The following is a 25,780-nucleotide window of genomic DNA, read 5'->3' on the forward strand; positions in this document are numbered from 1 at the left end:
TCGTACATGACCCAAAGAAGTTACAGGCAATCACAAGAGGGATTTTTCATGCTGACAAGTGGCACAGTGGCTAGCTAGCCCCTCCCTGCCCAGGCTACATCCCTTCCAGGAGAGACAGTTCACTATTACTTGCTGAGAAACCACATAAGACGACCAGAAAGAAATGTGGTACCATGTGAACAGGATGAGGGGAAACACATTTCATGGCCCTATTAAAATTTAACATTCTCTCAAGTTGGCCTTACTCAGTACCTTGGAGGCTCCCAATTACATCAGGTTGCTCACTGATATGTGTACCTCCAAAGTGGGCAGGCGTGGCCATTCCAAAACCAAGCATATTCAGACTTGTACCTCTGGTTACACAAACAGATGGTATTCAAATATAATTTCTATTTTAACAAGACTCATTATTATGGGAAAATATTAAGTGTTTTTGAGATCCAATAATCACATTCTTTAAACAATTCTTAAACATTTAATAAATCCTTAACTTGTAAATCAATAAATTTAAGTATACTAAACCAAAATTTGATTAGACAATCAAGACTACATTAGCAATGCATAGGCCTGAAAGAGACTATTTGCACAGATCCGAATGTTCTGTAAATAGCACAGTCATTGCATTAACATACCCTAAATGTAGTGTTTATAATCTCATTTTTACTACCAATGTTCTGTAAATAGCACAATCATTGCATTAACATACCCTAAATGTAGTGTTTATAATCTCATTTTTACTACCAACTCTCCTCAGAAAAGATTAATTCTACTTAGTTCTATACTTGAAGTATTACAAATCCCAAATTAATAAAGCTTTACTGTATTTGAGGGCCACTCTATGGCTAAGGTAATAACTGCATCAGCCATTTGTTTCCTACTTGCATGTGTATACATGGGTAAGTCACGTGTGCAGTTTTGTTTTTACAGTTTAATTAGTAACTGGCACAAACTTGCTGTGTGAAATTATCCTTCAGTTCTATTCTACACACAGTTCAGTCGATTTTACTGTCGTACCTCAGGGTGTACAACTGTCATACACGGGAGTAAAACACGGGGACCTTCAATCAAAGTGGTAATTTATTTTGCTAAAGATTCATATTTAAATATAAATCAAGATGTTAACCTATGCAGTTTGAGATAGTTTGGAATCCTTTGTTCTGATCCTATCATTCTTGATGAAACGTGATGCAAAACTTCTAGACTATTTAGAGCAAAGTTATGACATTTCCAGCTGTTATTAAATTTCTTAATTACTCTTTGTCAATTCACTGGTTCCAAAACTGGGCGTAAGCAAAGGTCTGAAACCTACCAGGAACTGTGAAACCCAGCCCACGAAGGCACTTCAAAGTGCCTTAACAATTTTTCAACTTAAACAACAGATTGCACTAAATCATGAAATTAGGTGTGAAAAAGAGCCTGACATATAGGTTAAGATGCCTAGGACAAGTCTACATTGTACTAGGGAGTCTTAAAGTTTTGTCTGTGGGTAAAGGATGGTTATTCTCAAACTGACATTACCACCTATCCTTTACTAAACCAAAGCTGGACAAGAACATTTTTACTGGCAGAGAAAATATAACTGCCAATTTCTTTTTTGTTCGGAGAGTATTTTAACAGGTTCTGAAAACAGAAACTAAGGATCGAAAGGTTTAAGAATATCTAAAATTTAAATATTAAGTCTTTTACACAAACTTTTCTCTTTATATGAAAGGTACTAAGTAAGTTACACTTTAAATGTTCTCCTGAAAGTATTGGGGAGGGGCGCTGTTTTTATTACCAAGTGGTAACCATACAGTTGTAGGAAGTTAAAATAAAAAGTGCATTTTTTTCTTAAAAGATCTTATCAGAAGCAGAAATGTCACAGATGAGACTACTACTGGCTGTCTCTTCAAATTTATCCATTACAAACACCACACCATTTCTTTGAAATGGGAGTTTACAGTAGCATTCTGGCAGTTTCTTCCCCCCCCCCCCTTTTTTTAAATAAAATATGCCTTTTTTTTTTTAATCCTCATCAGAGGATGCTTTTATTGATTTTTAAATGGGTGGGGGAGGAGAAACATTGATTGGCTGCCTCCCGCGCTGACATGAAATCGCATCTGCAACCTAGGTATTTGCCCTGACCAGGACAAACCACTTTTTGGTGTACAGGATGATGTTCCAACCAACTGAGCCACCTGGCCGGGGCTGGTGGTTTCTTGAAGTCAGTCATTTTCTCTCTCAGTCTCTATGTGGCTTCTTCTAAGTCCTTGGTTATAAAATTTCTGTTCAGCTAAACTTTAGCTGGTTATTCAGATTGTTCTACATTTTAGTTATAATTCCAGTTTGGTCCTGGAAGGTGAATGTAACATCCACCTTGTCTCCCACCACCTTGGATCTCCAAAATATTTTTTAAGAGATCAGACACTGTACTTCTCATTTAAGAGAAAGTGGAACTTATTTTTGTATGCCCCAGACCAGGGATCAAGCCCACAACCCAGGCATGTGCCCTGAGCAGGAACTGAACGGAGATCGCCTGGATCCTAGATCAAAGCTCAACTGCTGAGGCACACTCAGCAGGGCAAATCTAGGCTACTTTTCTAAACAGTTCAACTAGGAGAAATAAGTTAGCACAATCATCTGAATTGGTTGTCTACATACTGGACAGGGCTTATTTCTTTTTTTTAGCTTCTTTGCACAGGTAAAGCATGCCATAAGGTGTCCTGTTTTGCCATGGACGATGCAACCATTTTTAGGTCGGCCTTGGCAAATCACACAAGGTTCAATAGCATTACTGGGAAAATTAGATTCCACACTTTCTTCTTTGTCCTGTGTTTCTTCCCTCTCAAACTCTTTGACATCTTCTTGGCTGCTATAAATGATGCTACTAGAAGTCGACGGCTGAGAATAGTCTTCACTTTCTTGGGACTGGGAGGCTTGTGTGATCTTTTCATCATTTTCCTCAACACATGATTCTTGGGAATCACACACTGTACTTTTTTTACAATCAGGGACATCAAAACCTTCTTCTTCTTGTGTTGAGTTTTCTAGTTTGCTTTCCTCAGGCATGTTTTCTTTTTCTTTCCCTTTGTCTTCAGGAAGCCAATTCTCACGAAGGGCCCAACATCTGTTGCAATGTGATGGAAGAGGAGGATTCATTTCATTGCATGAAGTACACTTCCAATAGTCCTTCAGTGAAATAAGACAGAGTTAGTTTCTGTAACCCTTTAGTGACTAGTCATATTAACAGTAACATTAATATGTCTAAGGTAAATGTATCACACAGCTCAATTTTCAGCATTACATGTTTATATAAAACATTCAACAAGTAAACAGTCTTTCCTCAAGTATGAGATTTTTAAGTACTTTTTCCTAGCTAAACTCTTAACCATGCACCTATAGAGTTATCTGTTGGAGGACACAGATACACAGCTGGTTCAGTGAGTTAAAACAAATGCTATGGGGTAAATCTATTCTGTAATGAGACTTATACCCACTCCACTCCCTTAAAGCCTCAACCCTGGACAGTGCCCGAGTCCACCCAATCAATCTAGATGAAATGACCACTCAATCGGCCATTGACTCCTTTAGAAGTGGTCTAAACCAGGGCTCTCCGCTGAGTGTTCCCTAACTTCACCCACAAAAGCAATGCTGAAACATTCTTCAACAATCACTGCCAGCTAAAATCTGTCATCCTTGTCACTATCCAAAATGTATGCCCCTTACTTGTCCAGCCTTCCCCATGTTCTCAACTCTGTAAGTGCTCATTGCTTTCCCTATCCCAACTTACTTCTCAAACCTTCTCACCATGCAGTCTGGATAAGGAACTACCCTAACATCCCCATCTCCCTGTCTTAACTGAATCACGGTTCTTGCCTGAGGATACTATACGTAACACTTGCCATAAAAGGTCCTGCCTATCTTGCCATGAATAATGTAACCATATCTAAATTGCCTAACAAATGACATAAAACATTAGCAAGAAACGTTGAGAATGTTCATTCTTTCACATTGGTTTTTTCAAGCTGAATTAAGTTTCTTATAACTGATAAAACCAGACAAAGGTCTTGTAATATCAGGGGTTGGGGGTGCTTCCAAAAGCCTCAAAATTTGCAAAATCTGTATCTGAAACACTGCACTCAACTTGACATCAAATGAGTCTAATTACTTGAATTATGTTCTAATATAGCAAAAAAATTTTCAGAAATTTTACAACTTCACTTTTGCATCTGGATAACTGTTTCAACTCAGAAAGAAAAGTTAGATTTCCTATTCAAATATAAAAGGCAATATTAACAGAAATTAAAGCAAATATTCCGTTAAAAAAACTTCCAATACCTCAGGAACCCAGTGAAGCATGTAATATTAAGTCTTAATTTCTTTAATGGCATATCTAATACAAATAATATAAAAATGTTTATAATCAACAAGACTGGCAAATTTTGGTAACTATTAGAGGCTGGTGATAAGTATACCTGAGCTATTGTGTATGCTGTACATACGTGACGTTTTCCATAGTAATGTTATGTTTGCTGCTCTGACTGGGCGTTTTCTTCTCCCCTGTCTTCCAAATCCGTGACTTGATCCTCACCATCCAACCCACTGTTTATTCCTCCTCATGTACTCTTCATTTCTGACGCGTTCTTCTTTACGGTTTCTGTGACCTTTTTTACATTGACTGTTTCTTTGGTTAAGTTCTCATTGATTTCATCCATTATCCCCCTAAGTGCCCTGAGCATTCTTATATCCATTGTTTGGAACTCTGTCAGATAAATTGCTTACCTCCATTTCATTTCGTTTTTCCTGGGGATTTCTCGTTCTTTCATTTGGGGCATGTTTCTTTGCCTCCGCATTTTGGCTTCCTCTGTTTCTGTGTATTAGGTAGATCTGCTATGTCTCCTAGTCTTAGTAGGGTGGTTTTATGTAGTAGGTGTCCTGTGGGACCCATTGGCGCAGTCTCCTTGATCACCTGCACTGGGTGATCCAGATATGTCCCTTGTGTGGGTTACGTGGGCTCTCCTGTTGTAACTGACTCTTGATTGCTATTGGCCCATTCATGTGTGCAGTCAACCCTCAGGTTGGCTGACTGTGAGAATCAATCCCGACCACAGTGCACAAGCTGCTGTGCAGGTGCTGACCACATGAAGCAGAATTCAGCTCATCAGTGTTTGGTGCCTGCCAACATCTTTCGGATATGCCACTTGTGAAGCTTAATGGATCCTGCTCTGATGTTGTCTGTGAGGCCTCTTGGGAGGGACTCTGGTGCAGATCAATGTCAGATGCTGTCTATGACTGGCCCTGGGCAACCTGTTTGGAGCTGCAAAGTGATCCATGGTTTGTGGCTGCCTCTGCTGGGCCTGGGTGTGTGCAGGAAGGATTAAGTTGTGTGCCAAGGCTTGCTTTTACCAGCATTGGACCCGGGGGCTGGTCAGCAAAAGTCCCTAGAAACCGCAAGGTCCGCCTCCGCCTGCCTCTGCCTGCCGGCTACCTGTTAGCCTCAGCCACTGAAAAGAACCTCTGGCAGTCCTCCAGTTGCATGCAATAGGTTCTGAGTGCCCAGGTAGGGGCAAGAAGCGTTGTTCTACATATCTATATGGGTTCAATCTTGGTGCCAGTGCTGGGTCTGAGACCACTCAGCAAATGTCCCAGGGTATAGTAAGTCTAGCTGCCACCCACTGAGTCCTCATACACCTTTGTGGTGGGCAGGGTCTCAGGGAGTAGTCAGGGTGAGGAAAGCAGAGTTTATCAGGCCTAAACAAACTAAGATTTGGCAGTGTGACGGGAAGGCTCTGCACTGGTTGGGCATGTGAGAGAAAAATTTCCTGAGAACCACACAACTCAGGTCTTTTTTCCTAGATTCTGCCAGGAGCCTGATCTCAGGAGGAAGGGGCTGCTGGGAGTCCACAGAGAGGGAGGTCCTGGTCAGGTGTGGGGAAAGTTGGGGGGTATGGTCCTCACCCCAGAGTCACACAACTCACTGTCCAGGATCATGCCCAGACCTTGACAGGGTGGAACCACCAAGAGTCAAGAGGGTGGGGCCATCAAGAGCGAGGAGAATGGGATTATCGGATCTACAGTGAGGGGAGGCACCAGTCAGGATCACCGGAAAGTGACGGCAACAGTCCCTGCCCCCAAGTCACACAACTCAGTCACTGACATACCCTGAGTCTGCCCAGACCACTAAGCCCCAGCCCAGGCTGCTGACTCCTTAGCAGGGCAGAAGCTCCACAGGGTAAGCCTACCAGGAGAACAGAGGGTGGTGCAATTGCTTTCTCCCAGGCAGATGCTGCATGGAGTGGCATGCTCCACCCAAGAACGACAGGGTTTGTGATGAGGAAGAGGGACTCAGCACAGGAGGTCCCAGCGGTTGTCCCCTTAGCTCTCACCCCCGTCTTCTCACACACCTCTAGTCTGCTCCACTCTCCCTCCTCCAGAGTCCAGGGTGAGTGGCTGTGAACAAAATTTTGTGTGTTGGCCCTTTAAGAGGGTGCCTGAATTTCTAGCAGAATCCCACCTCTCCCTGGCAGACAGAAATCCCACTGCTTTTCACAGCCAGATGTTATATGGGCACCTCTTCCTGGCTCTGGTGCTCTAGGCTGGAGGGCTGGTTTCGGACTGAGACTCCAGCTCCTAAAGGGGAACCTCTGCAGCTGATACATCCCTCTAGACTCTCAGCTGCGGCCCATGGGAGCAGGGCCAGCCCTTTTTGCATCTCCGTCCTTCCTACCAGTCTCAATGTGGCTTATTCCATAAATCCTTGGTTATAAGACTTCCCTTGAGCCAGTTTTCAGTTGGTTATTCAGGTTAATTGCTCTATATTTTAGCTGTATTTCCAGTTTAGTCCTGGGAAGAGGTGGGTGTACCTTCTGCCTATTCTACCGCCATCTTAGATCACCTTCCATAATAATGTTCTTTAAAAGTTCAAATTCCATCTCAAAAAACTAAAGAAATGTAGCAACAGATCCCAACATAATGAATAAAAGAACAAAAATGCTTTCAATCATTAAAATTTTAAAGATTTTAACTTTATAAAAATTGCCTGACGGGGAAGTAGACTAGACATATTCTAATCTTGACTTCAATGTAATTTTTTGACACCTTAAAAACAGATGTATACTTACAGCTAAGGAAATTTCAGGATCATCTTCAAATGAATCTGTATCACTCTCTTCAGCATGATACACAGTAACCTGATATACCTAATAAAATAAATCCATTATTTTTTCTACCAAGAAGGCTTCTTAGTAAGTTCTAAAGAAATAGCATGTACTACTATATATAAGAAATTCTGAGACAAAGGTCAAATGGAATGAGGGAATGTAAAAGGGGAGAAATGGAGATTAGGGAAATCCTGAGCCAATATGGTAAAAAGTCACATAGGATATTTAAAATGAAAGCAAAATACTCAGTACAAGCATCTTATTTTGTAAACATTATTAAATAACAATGAAACAGCTAGAAATGTAGGCAACAGATCTAGAGATACTATGTGACTTTATATAACTGCACGCATGCTTCACTTTTATAAAAAGTAAATTAACACTAATAGAGGGGAACCAAATTAAGTATTTTTAATGAGCAGACTATTATAACAATGCTCATTCAGGTCTACTTACTTCTTGGCATATTTATAAAAATATAAATCAGGAGAGATTAAAGACAGCAGCAGGCTGAGTGGAAGCTACACTGACTCCCAGGACCAAACTGGAATTACAACTAAAATATAGAAAAACCATCCTGAATAATCAACTGCAACTGAAGACGAGCTGGAGGGCACCATCGTAACCAAGGAGGAAAAGTGGAGACCACATAGAGACTGGCAGGAAGTGTGGAGGTGCAAGAGGGATGGCTGGGCTCCCACAAGCAGCAGCTGAAGGTCCAGAGGGATATCTCAGCTGTGGGGGGTTCCCACTAAGGACTCTGGGGCCTAAACCCCAGGCTGTGCTTCCCAGCCAAGAGCACCAGAACTGAGAAAGGTGCCCACATATAACATCTGGCTGTGAAAAACAGCAGGGTTTTTGTCTGCCAGGGAGAGACGGCTGGAAATGCAGGCACTCTCCCTCTTAAAGAGCCAATGCACAAAGTTTTGTGTGCAGCCACGCACCTTGGGCTCCAGCAAAGGACGGGCAGAGTGGACTGGAGCTCTGTGAGGAGAATCTAGTGTTGCAGGCTCTGGAGATAGAGCTCAAGGCCACCCCTCTGGATTCCTGTGCTGAATCATTCTCCCATACTGCAGAGGACATCTTTCTCAGGCAGACATTTACCTTCCAAGCACCTTTTGCCTGAGGGAGAAGCAATTACCCCACCCTGCTGGAAAACCATTCACCCTACCCCTGGAGTTTCTACAGCCTGAAGCTCATTAAGAGAATCAGATTAATCAGCCTGCAGGCAGAGGCAGACTTCAGAGTGCTTTGAGTCTTTGCCTGATCTGCTTCTGGACCTGGGCCTTGGAAAAGCAGACTGTGGTGTGCATCTTGATCCTGTCCAAATGCACCCAGCCCCGACAGAGGGGACCTCAAGGCCAGTCACAAACAGTGTTTGACATTGGCCTGCACCAGAGACCCTCCAAAAAGACTGAGAGTCCTAGCAAGCCTACCTAATATGTAGAAACAAACCCAAATAGGCAGGCAAAATGGGGAAGAAAAAAAAAAAGCTCCAAATGAAAGAAGAGAAGTCTCCAGAAAAAGGGCTAAATGAAATGGAGATAAGCAATCTATCAAATACAGAGTTCAGATTACTGATTGTAAGGATGCTCAACAGCATGAAAGAAGATAAGGAAACTATGAAAAATGACCAGTCAGAAATGAAGAATGACATAGCAGAAATAAAGAATACATTGGAAGGAATAAACAGCAGATTAGAACAAGCTAAGGATTAGATCAGTGAATTAGAAGACAGGGTAGAAAAAAAAACACTCAATCATAGATCCAAAAAGAAAAAACAATTAAAAAAGAGGACAGCCCAACTAGCGTGGCTCAGAGGTTGACCACTGACCTATAATCCAGGAGACAGAGGTTCAAAATTCCTGGTCAGAGCACAAGTCCTGGCTGCAGGCTCAGTCCCCAATGGGGGGCACACAGGAGGCAGCCAATCAATGACTCTCTCACCATTGATGTTTCTATCTCTCTCCCTCTCCCTGCCGCCTCTCTTTTAAATCAATAAAGCTATATATATTTTTTAAAAACTTCAAAACAGGACAGTTTAAGGGAGCTGTGGGACAACATGAAATGTAACAATATTTGCATTATAGGAATGCCAGAAGAGGTTGAAAGTAAGCAAGGGTTAGAGAACCTGTTTGAAGAAATAATGGCAGAAAACTTCCCTAACCTGGTAAAGGAAAAAGTCACACAAGTTCAAGAGGCACAGAAAGTCCCAAGCAAGAAGAATCCAAAGAGGCTCATGCCCAGACACATCATAGTTAAAATGCCAAAAATTCAAGACAAAGAGAATATTATAGGCAGCAAGAGAAAAGCAACCTTTTACCTACAAAGGAGCTCCCACAAGGCTGTCAGATGACTTCTCATCAGAAACTTTACAGGCCAGAAGAGAATGGCATGAAGTATTCAAAGTAATGCAAAACAAGGATCAGAAACCAAGACTGCTCTATCCAGCAAGGCTATCATTCAGTCATTCAGAATAGATGGTGAAATAAAGAGCTTCCCAGACAAAAAAAGACTAAAGGAGTTTATCACCACCAAACCAGCATTGCAGGAAATGTTAAAGGTACTGCTGTAATAACAAGAAATAGAGAAACACAGGCATAAAGAATTAAAATGGCAATAAATAAGGACCTATCAATAATAACCTTAAAGGCTTTAAGGAAGAGATCAACAGCAGTACAGTCATAGTCATGGACTTTAACACCCCACTGACTTAACTGGATAGATCTTCCAGACAAAAAGTCAACACAGAAACAGTGACTCTAAATGGCACACTAGATGAGATAAATCTAATTGACATTTATAGGACATTTCACCCCAAAGCTGCAGAATATACGTTCATGCACGTGGGTCATTCTCAAAGACAGACCACATGTTAGGACACAAAACCAGACTCTATAAGTTCAAGAAGAGTGAAATCATATCAAGCATCTTAGATCACAATGACATGAAATTAAATATCAACTATAGTAAAAACATTCAAAAACATTCAAACACACGGAGGCTAAATAGCATGTTATTAAACAATGAATGGGTTACCAATAGGATCAAGAAAGAAATAAAAAACTTCCTGAAAAAAAATGAAAATGACACATGACAACCCAAAATCTATGGTACACAGCAAAAGCAGTCCTAAGAGGGAAGTTCATAACACTACAGGACTACCTCAAAAAGCAAGAAACATTTTTAGTAAACTATCTAACCCAACAACTTAAAGAATTAGAAAGCTCCCCTGTGAAGCCATCCGGACCAGGGCTTTTGTTTGCTGGAAGTTATTTTTTTTTTTACTGCTTCCATTTCATCAGTTGTTATTGGCCTATTCAGGTTTTCTGATTCTTCCTAATTCAATTTTACATGGTCTCACTCATATGTGGAATCTAATAAACAAAATAAACTGAGGAGCAAAATAGATCCAGAGACATAGAAACATGGAACAGACATGAATCTCAGTGGGAAAGCAGGGGTTGGGGAGTGGGTGAGGAGAGATTAATCAAAGAACTTATATGCATATATGCGTAACTCATGGACACAGACATTGGTATGGTGAAGGCCTGGGGGGGTGGATGCAGGGTGGAGGGGATCAATGAGGGGGAAAAGGGATATCTGTAATACTTTCAACAATAAAGATAAATTTAAAAATATATATATATCAGACAAGAAATTACAAAGCCTGAAGTCCACGTAACAATATTCTAGTTTGAACAAATCAAGCTCAAGTATTTAAAGTGAAATCTGAATATATTATTTCAATGTCATAAGTCAACAAATATGAAAAATACTTTAAAAATTTTAGATAATAATTACAGAAAATAAAACTACCTCATCATCTTCATCTGAGAGTTCTTGTCCTTCTTCACTGAGGTTATAATCTTCTGAATTGAAAGACTCAACTTCAAATTCTACACTGAATCGATCTGAAACTGAATCTTGATCCATCCAATCACCGGATGGTTCACTTACACCAGCATCAAGATCCTAGAAACATCGAGGAAAAAAAAAGTGACATTGTACATTATTTGTTGGCCTCTGTAACAGCTTCCTAAATCATCCCTGTGCCTAACTCTTCCTCAGTTCTATCCTGCACACTGACACTAGATTAAGATTCTGGGTCATTACTACATCATTTTCCCTGTTCAAAACCTCATTATAGCCCAGCTGGAATGGCTCAGCAATTGAGCATCGACCTAGGATCCAAGAGATCATGGCTCGATTCAGGGCACATGCCTGGGTTGCGGGCTCAATCCCCAGTAGGCGTCGGGCAGGAGGCAGCCGATAATGACTCTCTCATCATTGATGTTTCCATCTCTCTCCCTCTTCCTTCCTCTCTCTGAAACCAATAAAGATTTTTTTTTTAAAGAAAGACTGAATTTAACATTTTGAAAAAACACCTCATTTAGGAAAAAGGGCAAATCTCCTTGGTATTCAACATATAATACAATATGATTATATTAACATTTTCAGCTTATCTCCAACAAGACACTCCCTTCCTCCCATAAATATTAATTATCAGCCAGATCTAGGTTGTTTCCTCAACCAAACTTGGCACTTCAACTTCCACCTTCCCTAACTGCGTTAGTTTTTAAGACCTGTTCATCCTTTTTTGCCAAAGTCTCTGTCAAATCATATCTTAAAAAACTCTATGAACATTTTATTATTTTTACTATTTTATTATTTTTATTATTTTACTTTATTTTATTATTTTTACTACTTATATATTACTTATTATATTTCCCCACACATATTACGTGAAACATAATTATGAACACTTGTTTCTTATCTGAATTATGCTCACTTTAAGAGTTAAGACCATGGCCCTGGCTGGTGTGACTCAGTTGGTTGGAATGTCATCCTGTACACCAGAAGGTGGTGGGTTCGATTCCTAGTCAGGGCACATACCCAGGTTGTAGTCGGGGAACATGTGGGAGTCACCTGATTGATGTTTCTCACATCAATGCTTCTCTCTCTCAAATCAATTAAAAGACATATCCTTGGATAAGGATTTTTTTAAAAAGTTGCCCTGGCTGGCATGGCACAGTGGTTAGATCATCAGCCTGTGGTGCATTGGTCTTAGGTTCAATTCCCCATGAAGGGCACATACCTGGGTTGCAGGTTCAAACCCCACCATGGGTTGGGGCGTTGCAGAAGGCAACCAATCAATGTGTCCCTTGCTCCTCTCTCTCTCTCTCTCTTCCTCTCTCCCCCCCCCTTTCCACTCTCTCTTAAAGTCAATGAAAAAAATACCCTCACTCCTCAGGTGAGGATTAAAAAAAAAGTTAAGACTGTGTCTTAATCATTTTTATATCTTCAGATTGGAAGGATGCTAGTAGCTACAACAATAATTATGAGATTTATGTTTTATAATGAACTCTGAGAATTTCTTTGGAGGAGCTTTCAGAAATAATTTTTTGAAAGCTATTTCAAAAAAATTTTCAGAAAAAAATTCTGTATCTGCCAATGTGATCCCTCATTTTAGGTCTCTAACTAATAGTGTAAAAACTTCCTTTCTGCTGTAGCCCTGAGTGGTTATTGTATAAATGGGCAAGTTTATGCAACCCGGGTCAGATGTGAACACTGATCCTGTTCCTGGCCAGACGTGAACACCGATGACAGCACATTAGACAGCCCCTACAGCCATGCTCTGGTGGCTGGAATTGACTGCTGTCGCTGCAAACTGACAGCTGCCATGGGCAAGAAGAAAACTGCTAGCAAGACAAAAATCAAGTCTTTTGTGAAAGTTTATAACTACAGTCACCTCATGCCCACAAGAGTACTCTGTGGGTATCCCCTTGGACAAAACTGTTGTCAACAAGGACATCTCCAAAGACCTTGCTCTGAAATGCAAGTCCCAATGGGAGGCCAAGGTCAAGTCCGAAGACCTGCAAGAACAAATGGTTCTTCCAGAAGCTGTAGTTTAAATCTTTTTTGTTTCAGTCATTAGAAATCCAAAAAAAATTTAGACTAGGATAAGAACCTAATAAGACCTTCAGTCTAAGTATTTGCTGTCAGTGGCTAAGGGTAGGAACACATGCAAAGCAAAAGGCTAGAACTAGACAAAGTATATAAAGTCTAGGAATTAGGATACATACATTTTTATTCTAGGTTTGCCACTAAGTAGCTATTAAACCTTGGACATATTTAACATATAAAGGCAACAGTTACTTCATCTATGAAAGGAGTTTAAATTAAATGATCTCTAATAAGGTTTCCATCATTTATAAAAACAAAAACAAAGTATATTGTTTTATTTTATTGATTTTTGAGAGAGGATGTGAGAGAGAAACATCTATAGGCTGTCTCCAGTACACACCCACACCCTGACTGGGGCTCAAACCTGCTACCTAGGCATGTGCTCTGACCAGGAGTTGAGCCCACCACCTTCTGGTGTATAGGACGATGCTCCAACCAACTGAGCCACAATGGCCAGGGCCAAAGTATATTATTTTATAACCACTAAAGTCAAAATACTGGTGTGTTTTTTTAAGTGAGGTTAAGAAAGCAGTAGTAAAAGCAGCATTCATCAAGTTGCAGTTCTAATTCCTAACAAGGGCTCTATTAACAATCAGGATAAAATCAGAAGTCAAGGTAGACTACAATATCTTTAATAAAGTAACCCAACACACTGGATACAGTATTTCAATGAAGTAGTCTTTAGTACACTAAGTTTAGAATAAGAGGGTAAATCACAAGAAAAACTAAGTCCCAGAAAGCATCCTCTATGGCAGGAATCAGCAAACTGGCCCAGCACCCATCTATTTTTATAAATAAAGCTTTATTGATCACAGCAATTTTTATAAATAAACTTTTATTGATTACAGCAATGCGTATTTATTTACTTGTCATTTATGGCTGCTTTTGCCTTATGGCAAAAGTTGAGTAGTTGCAACAGAGACCATATGGCCTACAAAGCCCAAAATATTAGTATCTGGCTCTTTACAGAAAAAAATTGCCCACCCTGGTTCTAGGGCACTATGAAAAAAGTAATATTAAAAGTTTTTAAAAGTTCTGGCTAATGTTCTAAAGAGAATGACCCAGAAACTTTAAATACTGTATATTTTAAAAGCACCAGACAGGCTTGATTTAGAAAGATATTACATTTTTAAGTCAGAAATCCCTGGTTTTATCTGAATTCCACTTGTGACAGTTATTAGTTAAGGGATCTTAAATTATTTGAAACCCCTGAGTCACAGTTTTCCCATCTCTAAATAAAGTTTGAAGCTGCTGAGATAATAAAATATCATGTAAACTGCCTGGTATAGAGCCTAGAATCTATAGCCTTGGTTCCAGAAATTTGTTAAACTGTAAAGAAAAGATGGGAGGGAAATACATTTTCCTTTAACTGCATTTACAAATTGGTAAATGATGAGACCAAATGATGACTATAACATTCTTATATGAAGTAAAATAAATTTTAAAATTGCCCTACCAAAAGCTTTCACAACTAGGGACTTAACCTGAAAAACAAGATTTCTAATAGAAAGGAACTTTTGAAGAAAGTGTAGGATAGAAATAACAAAACAAAAGGAATTGCCTCTACATTGCTTTGATAAGGCAGTGGTTCCAGGTAGAAAGCAACAAGGACTTTAAATATCATTTCTCAAACAACTTTTTAAAAAACTAAGTTTAATGGGACATTGTAAGGAATACAATTATCCGAACATGAAGTTTGTATACACATCAAGTTTTCTTTTAATGGATTCAATTTTCAGATCACACATATCTGCTTTCAAAAACCTTTATTTTTTCACAGCATTTACTAAATGTTTTAATTATTTAATTACTGATGGTGTATCTCCCCAAATGGAACCTGGCATAGAAAAGACACTTAAATATCTACTGAATAAACTTGCTCTACCCATGCCATCTAGTGGCCTACATAAGTAACAGCTCTACTAAATACTAACTGAAGTGTTCACATCTATATCCACAAAATAACTGCTTTGGAAGAGAAAAACAAATACAAGCAACAAGAATACATAAAAAGAATAGGGTTACTATCACAACTGGTTCAGTCCCTTACATCTTCTAGAGAACTAAAAAATAACCACTCAGATCCAGAATAAGGACCACGAGGCACTGCAATATCACAAATGTTCTCATTTTAATAAAATTTTAAAGACCAATGTTTAATGACAAGAAAATATTCCATTTTCCAAGTACTCTTATTAGCAAAAACTTCACAGAACTCCTTTCAGTGACATCTCTTAAGAATTTTACTCCTGGCTAATACTTTGGAATTTTTATCAGTCAAAAAGTACTGGTATCTGTCATCCATGCAATAATATACCCATTTCACAGCACTAGTAAACGGACTTTCCTGATGTCTAGATCTACATATGGCAAATGTGAAGCTCAGACTCTGCCAACTTATTTGCTGGCAACTATAGTAAAAATAATATTTTTATTCTAAATAGTCAAGACAAATTTGCCTTAGAATCCTAAAATATCTAACTGAATCAAATTTTCATTTTTGTTACCTTATTTTTTTAAAAAAAAAAAACTTCTAAATTCTGCCCTGGCTGGTGTGGCTCAGTTGGTTAGGCATCATCCCATGCACCAAAGGGTTGCCAGCTGGATTCCTGGACAGGGCACATGCCCGGGTTGGGGCTCAATCCCGGGTCAGGGGTGTGCAGGAGACAACCGATCAACGTTATACTCCCATACCACTGTTTCTCTCTCTCTAAAAATCAATTTAAAAATCTTAAAAAAAACACACACACAAAACTTCTAAATTCTCAGACTACCCTATACTCTAATTTATTTGAATTTACTACTAGTATTGTGGCCTGCAAGATTCTCCAATATATAGGGTGACATTAATAACTATTAATATTGGTACTAATTTTACCAACACATCTCAATGCAACTCCACTACCTTACACCATTCTCCCCAAACCTGGGGTTGGGATAAAGATCTACATATGTTTATTTGGAAAAAAACTTACCAGGAGCATTTGAGATCTTGCTCCCTGGCATATTGGCACCAGGTTGGTTTAAATCAACTTTTATAAATATTAAAAAAAAGAAAAAAGAGGAGAAAAAAATGTACCACTGTATACAGTAGCAACTGCATATCATATATGTGCATTCTACCTGAATATTAGAACTGCCAAACTTAGATTTTAAAAAATAGTATTATTAAAATAAGTCGTTTTATTTAAACAAGAAGATTACCGGATTTGATGGGGTCCCTGTTGATTCACTGCTACTGCTTCTTTCACAGCGTATCTCCCTTATTACACACAGAGCAAGGCTTTCATCAAAGGAAAAGGAAATACTATCAGATCTGTGGCGCTTTCTTTGACGTTCACCAGGTAATTCATCTGAGTTTTCTTCTGGATATGTAAGGAAAAACAAGTTAATTGCTACACAGATTTATTTAGAAACTGAGCTGTCATGAGATACCTGTTTGTACTAAAATTTAGTTCCAATAAAATTAAACTGCTGTTTCAAAAGTCAACAATGTTTCATTGGATTTGTCCAGAGAACTATTTTTAAAAGCCTTTTAAAGTTCTTTCAGGGCATTATCTCCATTAAGTCACAATTTAATCTATCCACAGTTTATATTAAACAAATAATCTAGGATTTCTGTCATAAATCAAACTTTAAGATACAAGACTTTTTTTTTCTGAAAAATGCTTAATATACTTAGAAGGTACATCTGGAATTCACTTCAGCATAAGTTACAAATACAAATCGAATTTTCCCCCAAATAACTAACCTTTTTGTTCCAGCCCCATGTACTTAATAAGACATCCTCTGTCCTTATGTACAAGATTCTAATCTGGGTTTCTCTACGTCACTGATCTTCTTTCACCTGATTCATATAGTTTTAGTTATGATGACTTCTGATTAGGCAACAGCCTCTCAAATTCTCAACTATTTTCTTTATCTTGTCTTTATTTCTAAGACGCTATTTGCCGTTTTCAAACTCACTGATGTTTTATCATTTATTAGAAACAAATACTTTAACTGCTAAGGTGACTAAGAACAATGAGTGAAACAGAGTTTATCTCCTTGTCCTCTGTTATCCTGACTAGGAAGCTGGCTAACTATAAAATCCAGGGGGCAAAGGAAACCATGCCTGCTGTGGTCAACCAGAAAAATGTTGCCAAGAGAGCAATTTTTAAACCAAATAAACCACATAAAACTAAGAATGAAACTCAGAAATTCATTCACCTAAATAAAAATAAAAAAGCACAATTTCATTAAGCCTAAATGTGCTAATTTCATTAGAAAATGAACACTAAAAAGCTGTCTGAAAATGACAAATATTCAAAAATACCTGTCTCACTAATTGTTCTCCTTCTAGATGAGGTAGATGGTCTAGAAACCAAATCTGAAGATGAAGGTTTCTCTTCCTGCAGCTCTTGCACAGAATCCTAAGCATTCAAAGGAAAAAAGACACACATCTTAACTTGTAACACCAGAAAGTTAATTCTCAGTTTTAGTAACCTTTCCAATTTCCAAGAATCTTACTAGAATGAATTAATTTCAAAATTACCTTTTGATTACTCCCACCTTCAAGGTGACTCCTGTTTTCACTCACAGATGTGCCTAAATTTGATGGTTCTGATAGAAAATAAAAACAGAAAAGCACAAACTAAGAAAGGGCTACTCAATAGATAGTCCAGGACAAAATGTTCACACAATTTAACTTTTCAACAAACATTAAATATGTGTCTCCCAGGTGCCATCGCTGTGTTAGACTCTGGAGATGTACATAAGATAACCACTTTCAATATAGAAGATACATGAGAATAATTATAAAGTATAACACACACAATAAAAGTGTAAGATAAATCAGTGGCGAAGAATGATTTTTTGGGAGGGACAGGACGGGGTATGAGGAACAAGGAATCAGGAAAGGTTTCAAAGAAGGTGTAGAAGTAGGATGAAAACTGCAAGGAACACTCATGCTGGCAATCCCGCTTCTCCGCACTCTTTCCAGCTGATACTTCAGAATCTTCCCTAAGGTACTGTTGCAACCACTCCCCATTAAAAAGGTATAATCCAGCCCAGCCGGGCGTGGCTCAGCGGTTAAGCATTGACCTAGGATCCAGGCGATCAAGGTTCGATTCCTGGTCAGGGCACATGCCCAGATTGTGGGCTGCAGCCGATCAATGACTCCCTCATCATTGATGTTTCTGTCTCTCTCTCTCCCTCTCCTTTCCTCTCTCTGAAATCAATAAAGATATATTTCAAAAAAAAAAAAAAAGGTATAATCCAAAAGATAAAACTGACTTGCTAGTGCACAAGTATTTTATCCAGAGAGCAATAAAGAACCCCTAAATGGTCTTTTTAAGCACAGGCAAAATAGAAAAAGAGCGGAGGCAGGAAAACCAGTATTGGACATTAACTACAAAAATACCTAAACTAAGTATTAGTTTAGTATTACTAATGAAAAAGTATTAAAACCTAAACTAAGGCATGGAAAAAAGATCAATTCCAGAGAAATGAAAAAGGTAAAAATCAGGGTGTCTGATATACAAGGCAAGGGAGAAAGGCATTAGAGGATTCCAAGATTCTACCCTGGGTGGATAAATGGGTGGTACCATTCACCAAGACAGAAACTGCAGAAGACAAACAGATTTGAATGAGAAGATATTGAACTAAAGTGGATGAAACCTATTCAGGTGGGTGAGTTTAGTTTTTAATTGGATATACAGGCACAGATCTCAAAAAGTCAAAGTTTTAGGTATACAAATTACTAAATATCATAATCCAATGTGCTTTACTGTTCCCTCCGAGACATTTTCACCTTAATGGGAAGTCAGGCCTGAGTATTAACAATTTGAAATTATATACAATGTCATAATAGTTTATTTCTTCTGTATGAGGAAGGTATTACACTTATTTTAAGTTGTACATATACATATTTTTAGTATAATAGGTATTACAAAGCAGATGTAATGAAAAAGGAAGCACTTAGGTGTGACAAGGTTTAGAACACTATGAGTTCTAAAGCTAATGCTACTAAACTGAAACCTGAAACAAACTCAGAATGGAAATAACATAAGTAATCTACAAGTTGCCATCTCATTACCATAATTTTCTTAGTAATCTACCAATGTTTGTTTATTTTTTGGTGTTTTTCAAAATTCTACCAAGGTCAGTTTAACTGAATACATCAGAGATAATACTTCAGAAAACTGAAAAAACTACTACAGATACTATCTATAGTTGTTTATTTGCCTTCATTTGACTTCATAAAGAGCTTTGTAAAATAATAAAGTCACCAGACTAATAATCACCGATGGTGATGCCCTTTTCTGGGTCTTAAATCCTAACTTTGGAAGAATAAGTACTCAACACATTTACTAAACACCGTATTAATAAAACACTGTACTGTGTGTATGTGATGCAGAATGCAGACCTGAACAGGGCATAAGAAAGAAATATCTCTGGCTGGTGTGCCTTAGTGGTTGAGCGTTGACACATGAACCAGGAGGTCACCGGTTCGATTCCCAGTCAGGGAACATGCCCGGGTTGTGGGCTCACTCTCCAGTTGGGGGTGTGCAGGAGGAAGCCAATCAATGTTTCTCTCTCATCCATGTTTCTAACTATCCCTCTCCCGTCCTCTCTCTCTAAAATCAGTAAGAACATATTTTTTTTAAAAAAAGAAATGTAAACAATTGTAACAAAGCATTATAACAAAATTTAAATACAGAATAGTAGGAGCACAAAGGAGTGGTCAGTACATATTGGGTTCTGGGAAGTAAAGCTTCTGAGAACAGTTCTTTTTCTTTTTCTTTTTTTTGAGAACAGTTCTCAACTGACTTCCTAGAATGGGCTTTAAGGAATCTGTGGTGTACTGGAGCCAGCTCCTAGCATCACTCAAGCACACACTATGCACATCTCTTCCCAATTCTGTATGTTTGTATCCTACAAATGGCCATGGTGGGAGTATTTACAACATGGAAATCAGCAACCACTACAAATCAGGCCTTTTCCCCTGGAGAATGGGTTGTTAAACATTTACCAGCATACCACTATATATGTGTATCTTTCTAGAATGAGAACCCAGTGCTTTTGTCAGATTATTAAAGGGACAAGTAACCTAAAAATAACCTGTTAAGAACAAGTCTTAAGGTAGGAAAGTAAAATGCCACTTGCCTAAACAAATTGGTAAACAAAGCTTTGTCTATTATAAAAGTAAAAAAAAAACAACAAAAAATACCCATCCTTTCAAATGGTCCTACCTAGGTATATATATTACTTCCCAAAGCCTTTCAATACATTTCAGGTTTGATCACTTCTCTACTAAGCAGGAACTTTTGAAATGATCTACCTTTCAAAACAAATTCTAACTCTAATATCCCAAGGCTTAAACTGATGTAAACAGACATTTGACCTTACATATCGTAAATCTGCATTAGAACCTCAGGGTTATGTTGTTTTGTTCATATGTATTTCCTGTTAAATTTATCATATTTTTATTAAAATTAAAGCAACTTTTAAAGAGAATTATAATTATAAAATGACTAAACATACACAAAATGTCTTAAAAATATTTTCATGATATATGTTTATGGTATTCAAAAATTAACTTACCCTGCTGATTGACTATTACCAAATTTCTGTAGATCATTGTGTATATTTTCCTTGTAGGGAGAAAAAAAAGAAATGTATATTTTAAGATAAAAATGTACTAAACCGGAGTTAACCAGACTTTTAAATGCATTATATGAACTAGTGCACACAAACCAAATTTTAAATCACTGCATTCAAATTACATCAAGCTTCTAGGTCTTAAAAAGCACCATAATCAGTTGCAGAATAATTAAATACAGCTACTTTTTACAATCACTACTAGGGTCCCTCTAGCTGAAAGATTTTGTCTCCATTTCCTGAAATGTGCCTTGTCTGGACTTTAACAAACCGCAGAGAATGGGTATAAACACAGAAGGCGGGTTAACATATGTACTTATTTTCAAACAGAAATTGTCTAGCTCTGTGTTTAGAAGTAGACTACCTAAACAAAGTAGTGCATTATAAAAAACCCACTATAGGAACTTAATTATGACTTTCATCAACCTTGGATCAGTCATCTAATGGATTTTCTTCCTTGATCTTAAAATGTATTAAAGATAAAGCAGTATTCCTTCATTTCATAAATACAGACTGAGAACCTACTATACATCAATCACTGTTCTAGAAACTGGGGGAAAAGAATAGAACCAAATCTCTGCTCTCAAGGAACTTATATCCTAATAGGAAGACAATTCACTTATTCCAGTATTCACTGATATCATGCTATGTTTTTTGGTCACAAGATATTATTTCTAATTCTCAAGGTTAAGGGGGAAGTGCCAAATCCAACTATTTCTTTTTACCTTTGGGACTGATGATACAGCTCCTTAAACTCACAAAAATAAATATTCCTATTCATATCCTTTTCCAAGTCAATAATTTCCCTAGTATATAACCTCTCAACATATCAGAATTCAAGTCAAAGATAATTTTAATACCAAAAATTACATCTCCAAACAATAATTAATAAATAATAATACAAGAATAAACTCTCTTTCACATACAACTGTAAACCTACTTTGGTCCCACCCTGTATGCTATACTGCTAAGAAATTAAATTTTAGCATCTTTTATATGTAACAATTTTTCTTTGACAAAAGGGAATGAGAGTGGAGGTAAACTCAAACATTTACCCAGCTGGCCTTTTACAATAGACTAAACTGAAAAATTTACCTGTGTTCTTTCACAGAGAAACTTGGTACTCCAAACAAATCCCCTAGAAGATCATTTGAACAATACACAATATGCTGTTGCTTCTCATCATATAATCGTTTATTCATAATATACTGGCCAAGATAAAATATAACCTGAAATAGAAATATGATTTCTGCGCATTAAAGAAAATTGTTAGTTTCAAATACATTCAATATTTACCTGAAGAGGGTTAAACCAGCAACCACATTCACAACTACCTATACTAACAACCCTTTAAAAAGCTGCTTTCAAATCTTTTCCTTTTAATTTTATGGAGGCAGGGGCAGTGCTTCTGATTTAGTTAAATAAAACCTTAAAATGTATTTTTTCAAACCTTAACTCTGCCCAGATATCTAGGTACTACATATTAGGAAAGGAAATATAATAAAATGCTAGTAAGACATTAGTTATCTCATTAGCTCTTAGTTCAGCTTACCTCTTTCATAGTATAAGTGTCTTTTTGTGCACCAACAGATTTTAACAACTTCAAAAGCAATGGCTTTGGTCTAACCTATGAAAAAAAATTTGCTATTATACTTCCAAAATTATTACAAAACTATAAGCCCCACTGCAAACATGTCCATAATTTCAATAAAGGTAGCAGACACATTTAACAATCTCATAAGGTTATCCTTCAAAAAATAAGTCATCATAAGTTACATAATGTTTTCACTAAATGTAACAGACTATATAAACTGAATACCACAGACCGTCTAGGGAGTTTGAAAAAAAATGCTGGGACCTAATTATTATCCAAATAGTCTTCTCAAGTATTAGCAGTTGCCATCAAAGCCAGTATCCATGCCAATGCAGTGAAAATTACGTTTTTTCCTCCAGCTATTTGTCATCTGCTTCCTACCTTACAAACTCAGCCATAAATGGAATATTCCAATGAGCTTACTATAAACTAAATTACAAAATCCAAGAAAAATAAATAAATCTTTAGTGTGGGGCCTTTTGCCAATCTTTTCCTTCTACAGATTAGGTTCCTGAAGAATGAGAATTTAAATAACCAAGCCAAGGTGACAAGATAATTAAGAGCAGATCTGAGACTGCAACTCATGTCCCTCAATTACAAGCCACAATTTTCTTCCTACTATATCATGCTGCCTCTTAGTTGGTCTCCATTTCAATTATCTACTTGATAAACATTTATTGAGCTTCTTCTATACCATGCACCAGACAGTAAGTGATAGGTATTGCTAAAAAAAGAAAAACAGCCTGACCAGGCATGGCTCAGCGGTGGAGAGTTGACACAGGATCCAGGAGATCGAGGTTCCATTCCTGATCCCAGCACATGCTGGAGTTGCAGGCTTGATCCCCAGTAGGGGGCGTGCAGGAGGCAGCCGATCAATGATGATTCTCTCACCATTGATGTTTCTAGCTCTCTCTCCCTTCCTCTCTCTCAAATCAACACAGGTATATTTAAAAAAAAAAAAAGAAAAACATATGACCTGTATTCCAGGGCCACCCAACTAGACTAAAGGGAACCAAAGTTTTGCTATACTGAAGCTGCTTTTTGGGATACTGATTTTAAGCTGTTTATCAGGAAACAAAGGACTCAGAAAGAATTTCTGACCATTCCTCCCCACCCCACCTTTCCCAAGAGATTCAGACAGAAAAACCTGCTTTAGGAAGGAGATCACAGGATGTCGCCTTAGCCTAATTTGAATTAAGTATGATAAATAGTAGGCCTTGCCGGGACCAGTTAGCTAGATACCCTCTGCCCCACTTCTGAGTTGCCTAGCACGAATTTTCCTTCTAAGTAAGGAAAAATAAGTAAGTTTTGTTATTCCTCAAATACCTGTAAATTGCCCCTCTCTCATTTCTCAAATCTAATACCCCATCCCCGCTTTTCTCCTGTCCAAAAATGTCTTATACATCCAATGTTGCCTCACTGTCTTTGGAACTTTCATGATTATGTGAATTACCCATGCCCACTTATTAAAACTTTGATTTTCTCCTGTTAATCTGTCTGTTAATTTATTAGCCCAGCTAGAAGAACTTAGAAGGTGGGAGGAAAAATTTTAATATTTTTTTTAGCCCCACACTGTTAATGATCTTTTGGTGAGCTAGCAAGTTACCAGTAGCAATCAAATATATATATAATTTAAGACCCATGAGTTAGCCTATAAAATCTTTTTTACAGAAATATTTAAGTAACACTTGTGTTAGAATATATGTACAAAGCAGCACTATTTGTAATACTCAAAAACTAAAGGCAATTAAAACAGAGTAAAGGCATACATTTTTTTAAATGGCATACTGTTGTGAAATACTATGCAGCCATTAAAAACAATTCTGTAATTTTATTTGACATGGATGTACTTATGTTTAATCTCATTTTACTAGAACAGAACAATAACATTAAAATTCACATGTCCACATATATACGAGGGTATATACATTTTTTAAAAATTTAAAAGACAGTCAAAAGACTAGAATTTTCACTTTTTACTTTCTACATTTCTATAAGCATGAATTACTTTTGTGACTTTTAGGAACCATTTAAAAAGTTAAATGCTAACCAGTCAAAACAGAAAAAAACTGTCATATAATAAACTTCAGCATCCAAGCTTAAGAATGGAATGGAACTCACTTTTAAATCCAGTGTGGTGAAAAGCTAAGAAAATACTGTTTCTTATAGTTAACTTTGATTCCACAGTTATGCCTGAGTAGCAGAATTTAAGCTATGTACATACAATTTCACTTAAAGAGCCATGCTATGATTAGGGTGGTCAACGGAATTCAGTTGACTACATCATAAAGTAATTTTTTTTTAAAGTTACACTTTGAGACAAAATACCAACCAAGGTCTCTTGTTCCGCAGCAGGAATCTGTGAGGTGCTTACAGCACCATCAGGAGACATAGACATGTTGGTATTGCACATCTGCCTAAGGGTGGGGAAGAAAATAAAAAAACGATAAAAACTTAAAATAATACCTTTAAATAAAGCTGCGTTTACTAAAACTAAAGCCATTTGCAAATGGGTCCTTACCTGGATCACTAGAGAATGGTTGCTGTATGCCTGTTACCACAGTGAATACAGCTGGCAAAAGTCGCGGTTTAAATAGCCCAGCTGGAGACAAGTCAGGGCTTAGCTCCTCTTACGCGGACTCAGAACGTGTCCGAACTTGACCAGCCCAAGAGGAAAAGCTGAGTCAACCTGTCCACAGAACCAGCCCGACCTCGCCCAGACTCCGCGCCCGCTTCCGACTGGCTGCGGAGCAGACACCTGTCATTATTCCAGCCCCAGCTCGGAGGCGGCCCGGGCCTCCGCGCCCCTCGCCCACGTGACCTCCCCCCAGCTGCGCGCAGAGCCCTCCGCCCGCCCGCCGGGAGCGCGCGCGCGGGCCCGAGCCCCGGGCGGTTACTAGCGCCCCTCCTTCCAGCAAAACCAACGCGAACCCTTTCCACAAAATGCACAAAGCCTCCGCGCAGGGAAAACGCTGGAAGCCCCAGCAAGCGGAGAGACCCAAGTCACCGCGCAAACCCAGAACTGCCCACGCGCTTCCCGGCCGACAACTGCTCCTCACCAAGCTGGGTTTTCCGCGCCTCGAGTGGGGCGGCGGTTCCCCCAGGCTGCCCAGTTCCCCTCACGGGCCGTAGCAGCGCTCCACCCAGGGCTTCGGCGACTATTCTACTCGCGGGCCCCGGCCCCTGGGGCGCTCGAACTTACTATGTCCGGAGTAGGCTCCTGACGTAGGAAGCGGCAGGACCTCGGTCAGAGGGCTTAGGGCTGCCCGTCATCGCCCGGCTGCTTGCTCCATTTCCCTTCGAGAAACACAAGCCCGCACATGCCCCAGAAGGAGCCGAGCAGGACAAGGGCCACCGAAATCGCGACCCCTACCGCCCGAGGGCAGCGCGCCGGAAATCGCGGCCCATCCGGGCCTTTGTGTGCGCGCGCGCGCGTCAG

The 25,780-nt window shown here is 38.8% G+C and overlaps 1 protein-coding gene across 4 annotated transcripts; it reads right to left on the reverse strand.

Moving 5' to 3' along the window:
* MDM2 (MDM2 proto-oncogene) lies at positions 1-25,780 on the reverse strand. Of its 4 annotated transcripts, XM_016199464.2 has the most exons (12): positions 25,544-25,777; positions 24,863-25,084; positions 24,674-24,758; positions 22,300-22,374; positions 21,843-21,976; positions 20,691-20,740; positions 17,641-17,708; positions 17,422-17,518; positions 16,311-16,471; positions 10,959-11,114; positions 7,101-7,178; positions 3-3,168 (listed from the first exon to the last, which is right to left on the reverse strand). In XM_016199464.2, the coding sequence occupies exons 3-12, from the start codon at positions 24,752-24,754 to the stop codon at positions 2,593-2,595; spliced, it is 1,476 nt and encodes a 491-aa protein (XP_016054950.1). In that variant the 5' UTR covers positions 24,755-24,758; positions 24,863-25,084; positions 25,544-25,777; the 3' UTR covers positions 3-2,592. The 4 variants fall into 4 exon arrangements, with proteins under 4 accessions (XP_016054955.1, XP_016054950.1, XP_087670679.1 ...); XM_087814553.1 differs by lacking the exon at positions 24,863-25,084 and having other exon boundaries at positions 16,311-16,468; XM_016199460.2 differs by lacking the exon at positions 24,863-25,084.

Source organism: Miniopterus natalensis, chromosome 2 (genome assembly GCF_054644295.1).
Source record: "Miniopterus natalensis isolate mMinNat1 chromosome 2, mMinNat1.hap1, whole genome shotgun sequence".
Classification (NCBI taxonomy): Eukaryota; Metazoa; Chordata; class Mammalia; order Chiroptera; family Miniopteridae; genus Miniopterus; species Miniopterus natalensis.

Excerpts from the sequence above, each read along its gene's own strand:
- MDM2 (XM_016199460.2), bottom strand. The coding sequence starts at position 24,754 with ATGTGCAATACCAACATGTCTATGTCTCCTGATGGTGCTGTAAGCACC. Across the intron at positions 17,709-20,690 it reads GGTAATAGTCAATCAGCAGG|AACCATCAAATTTAGGCACA; the intron begins GTAAGTTAATTT and ends ATTTTCTATCAG. Across the intron at positions 7,179-10,958 it reads TCTCAGATGAAGATGATGAG|GTATATCAGGTTACTGTGTA; the intron begins GTAGTTTTATTT and ends TTATTTTATTAG.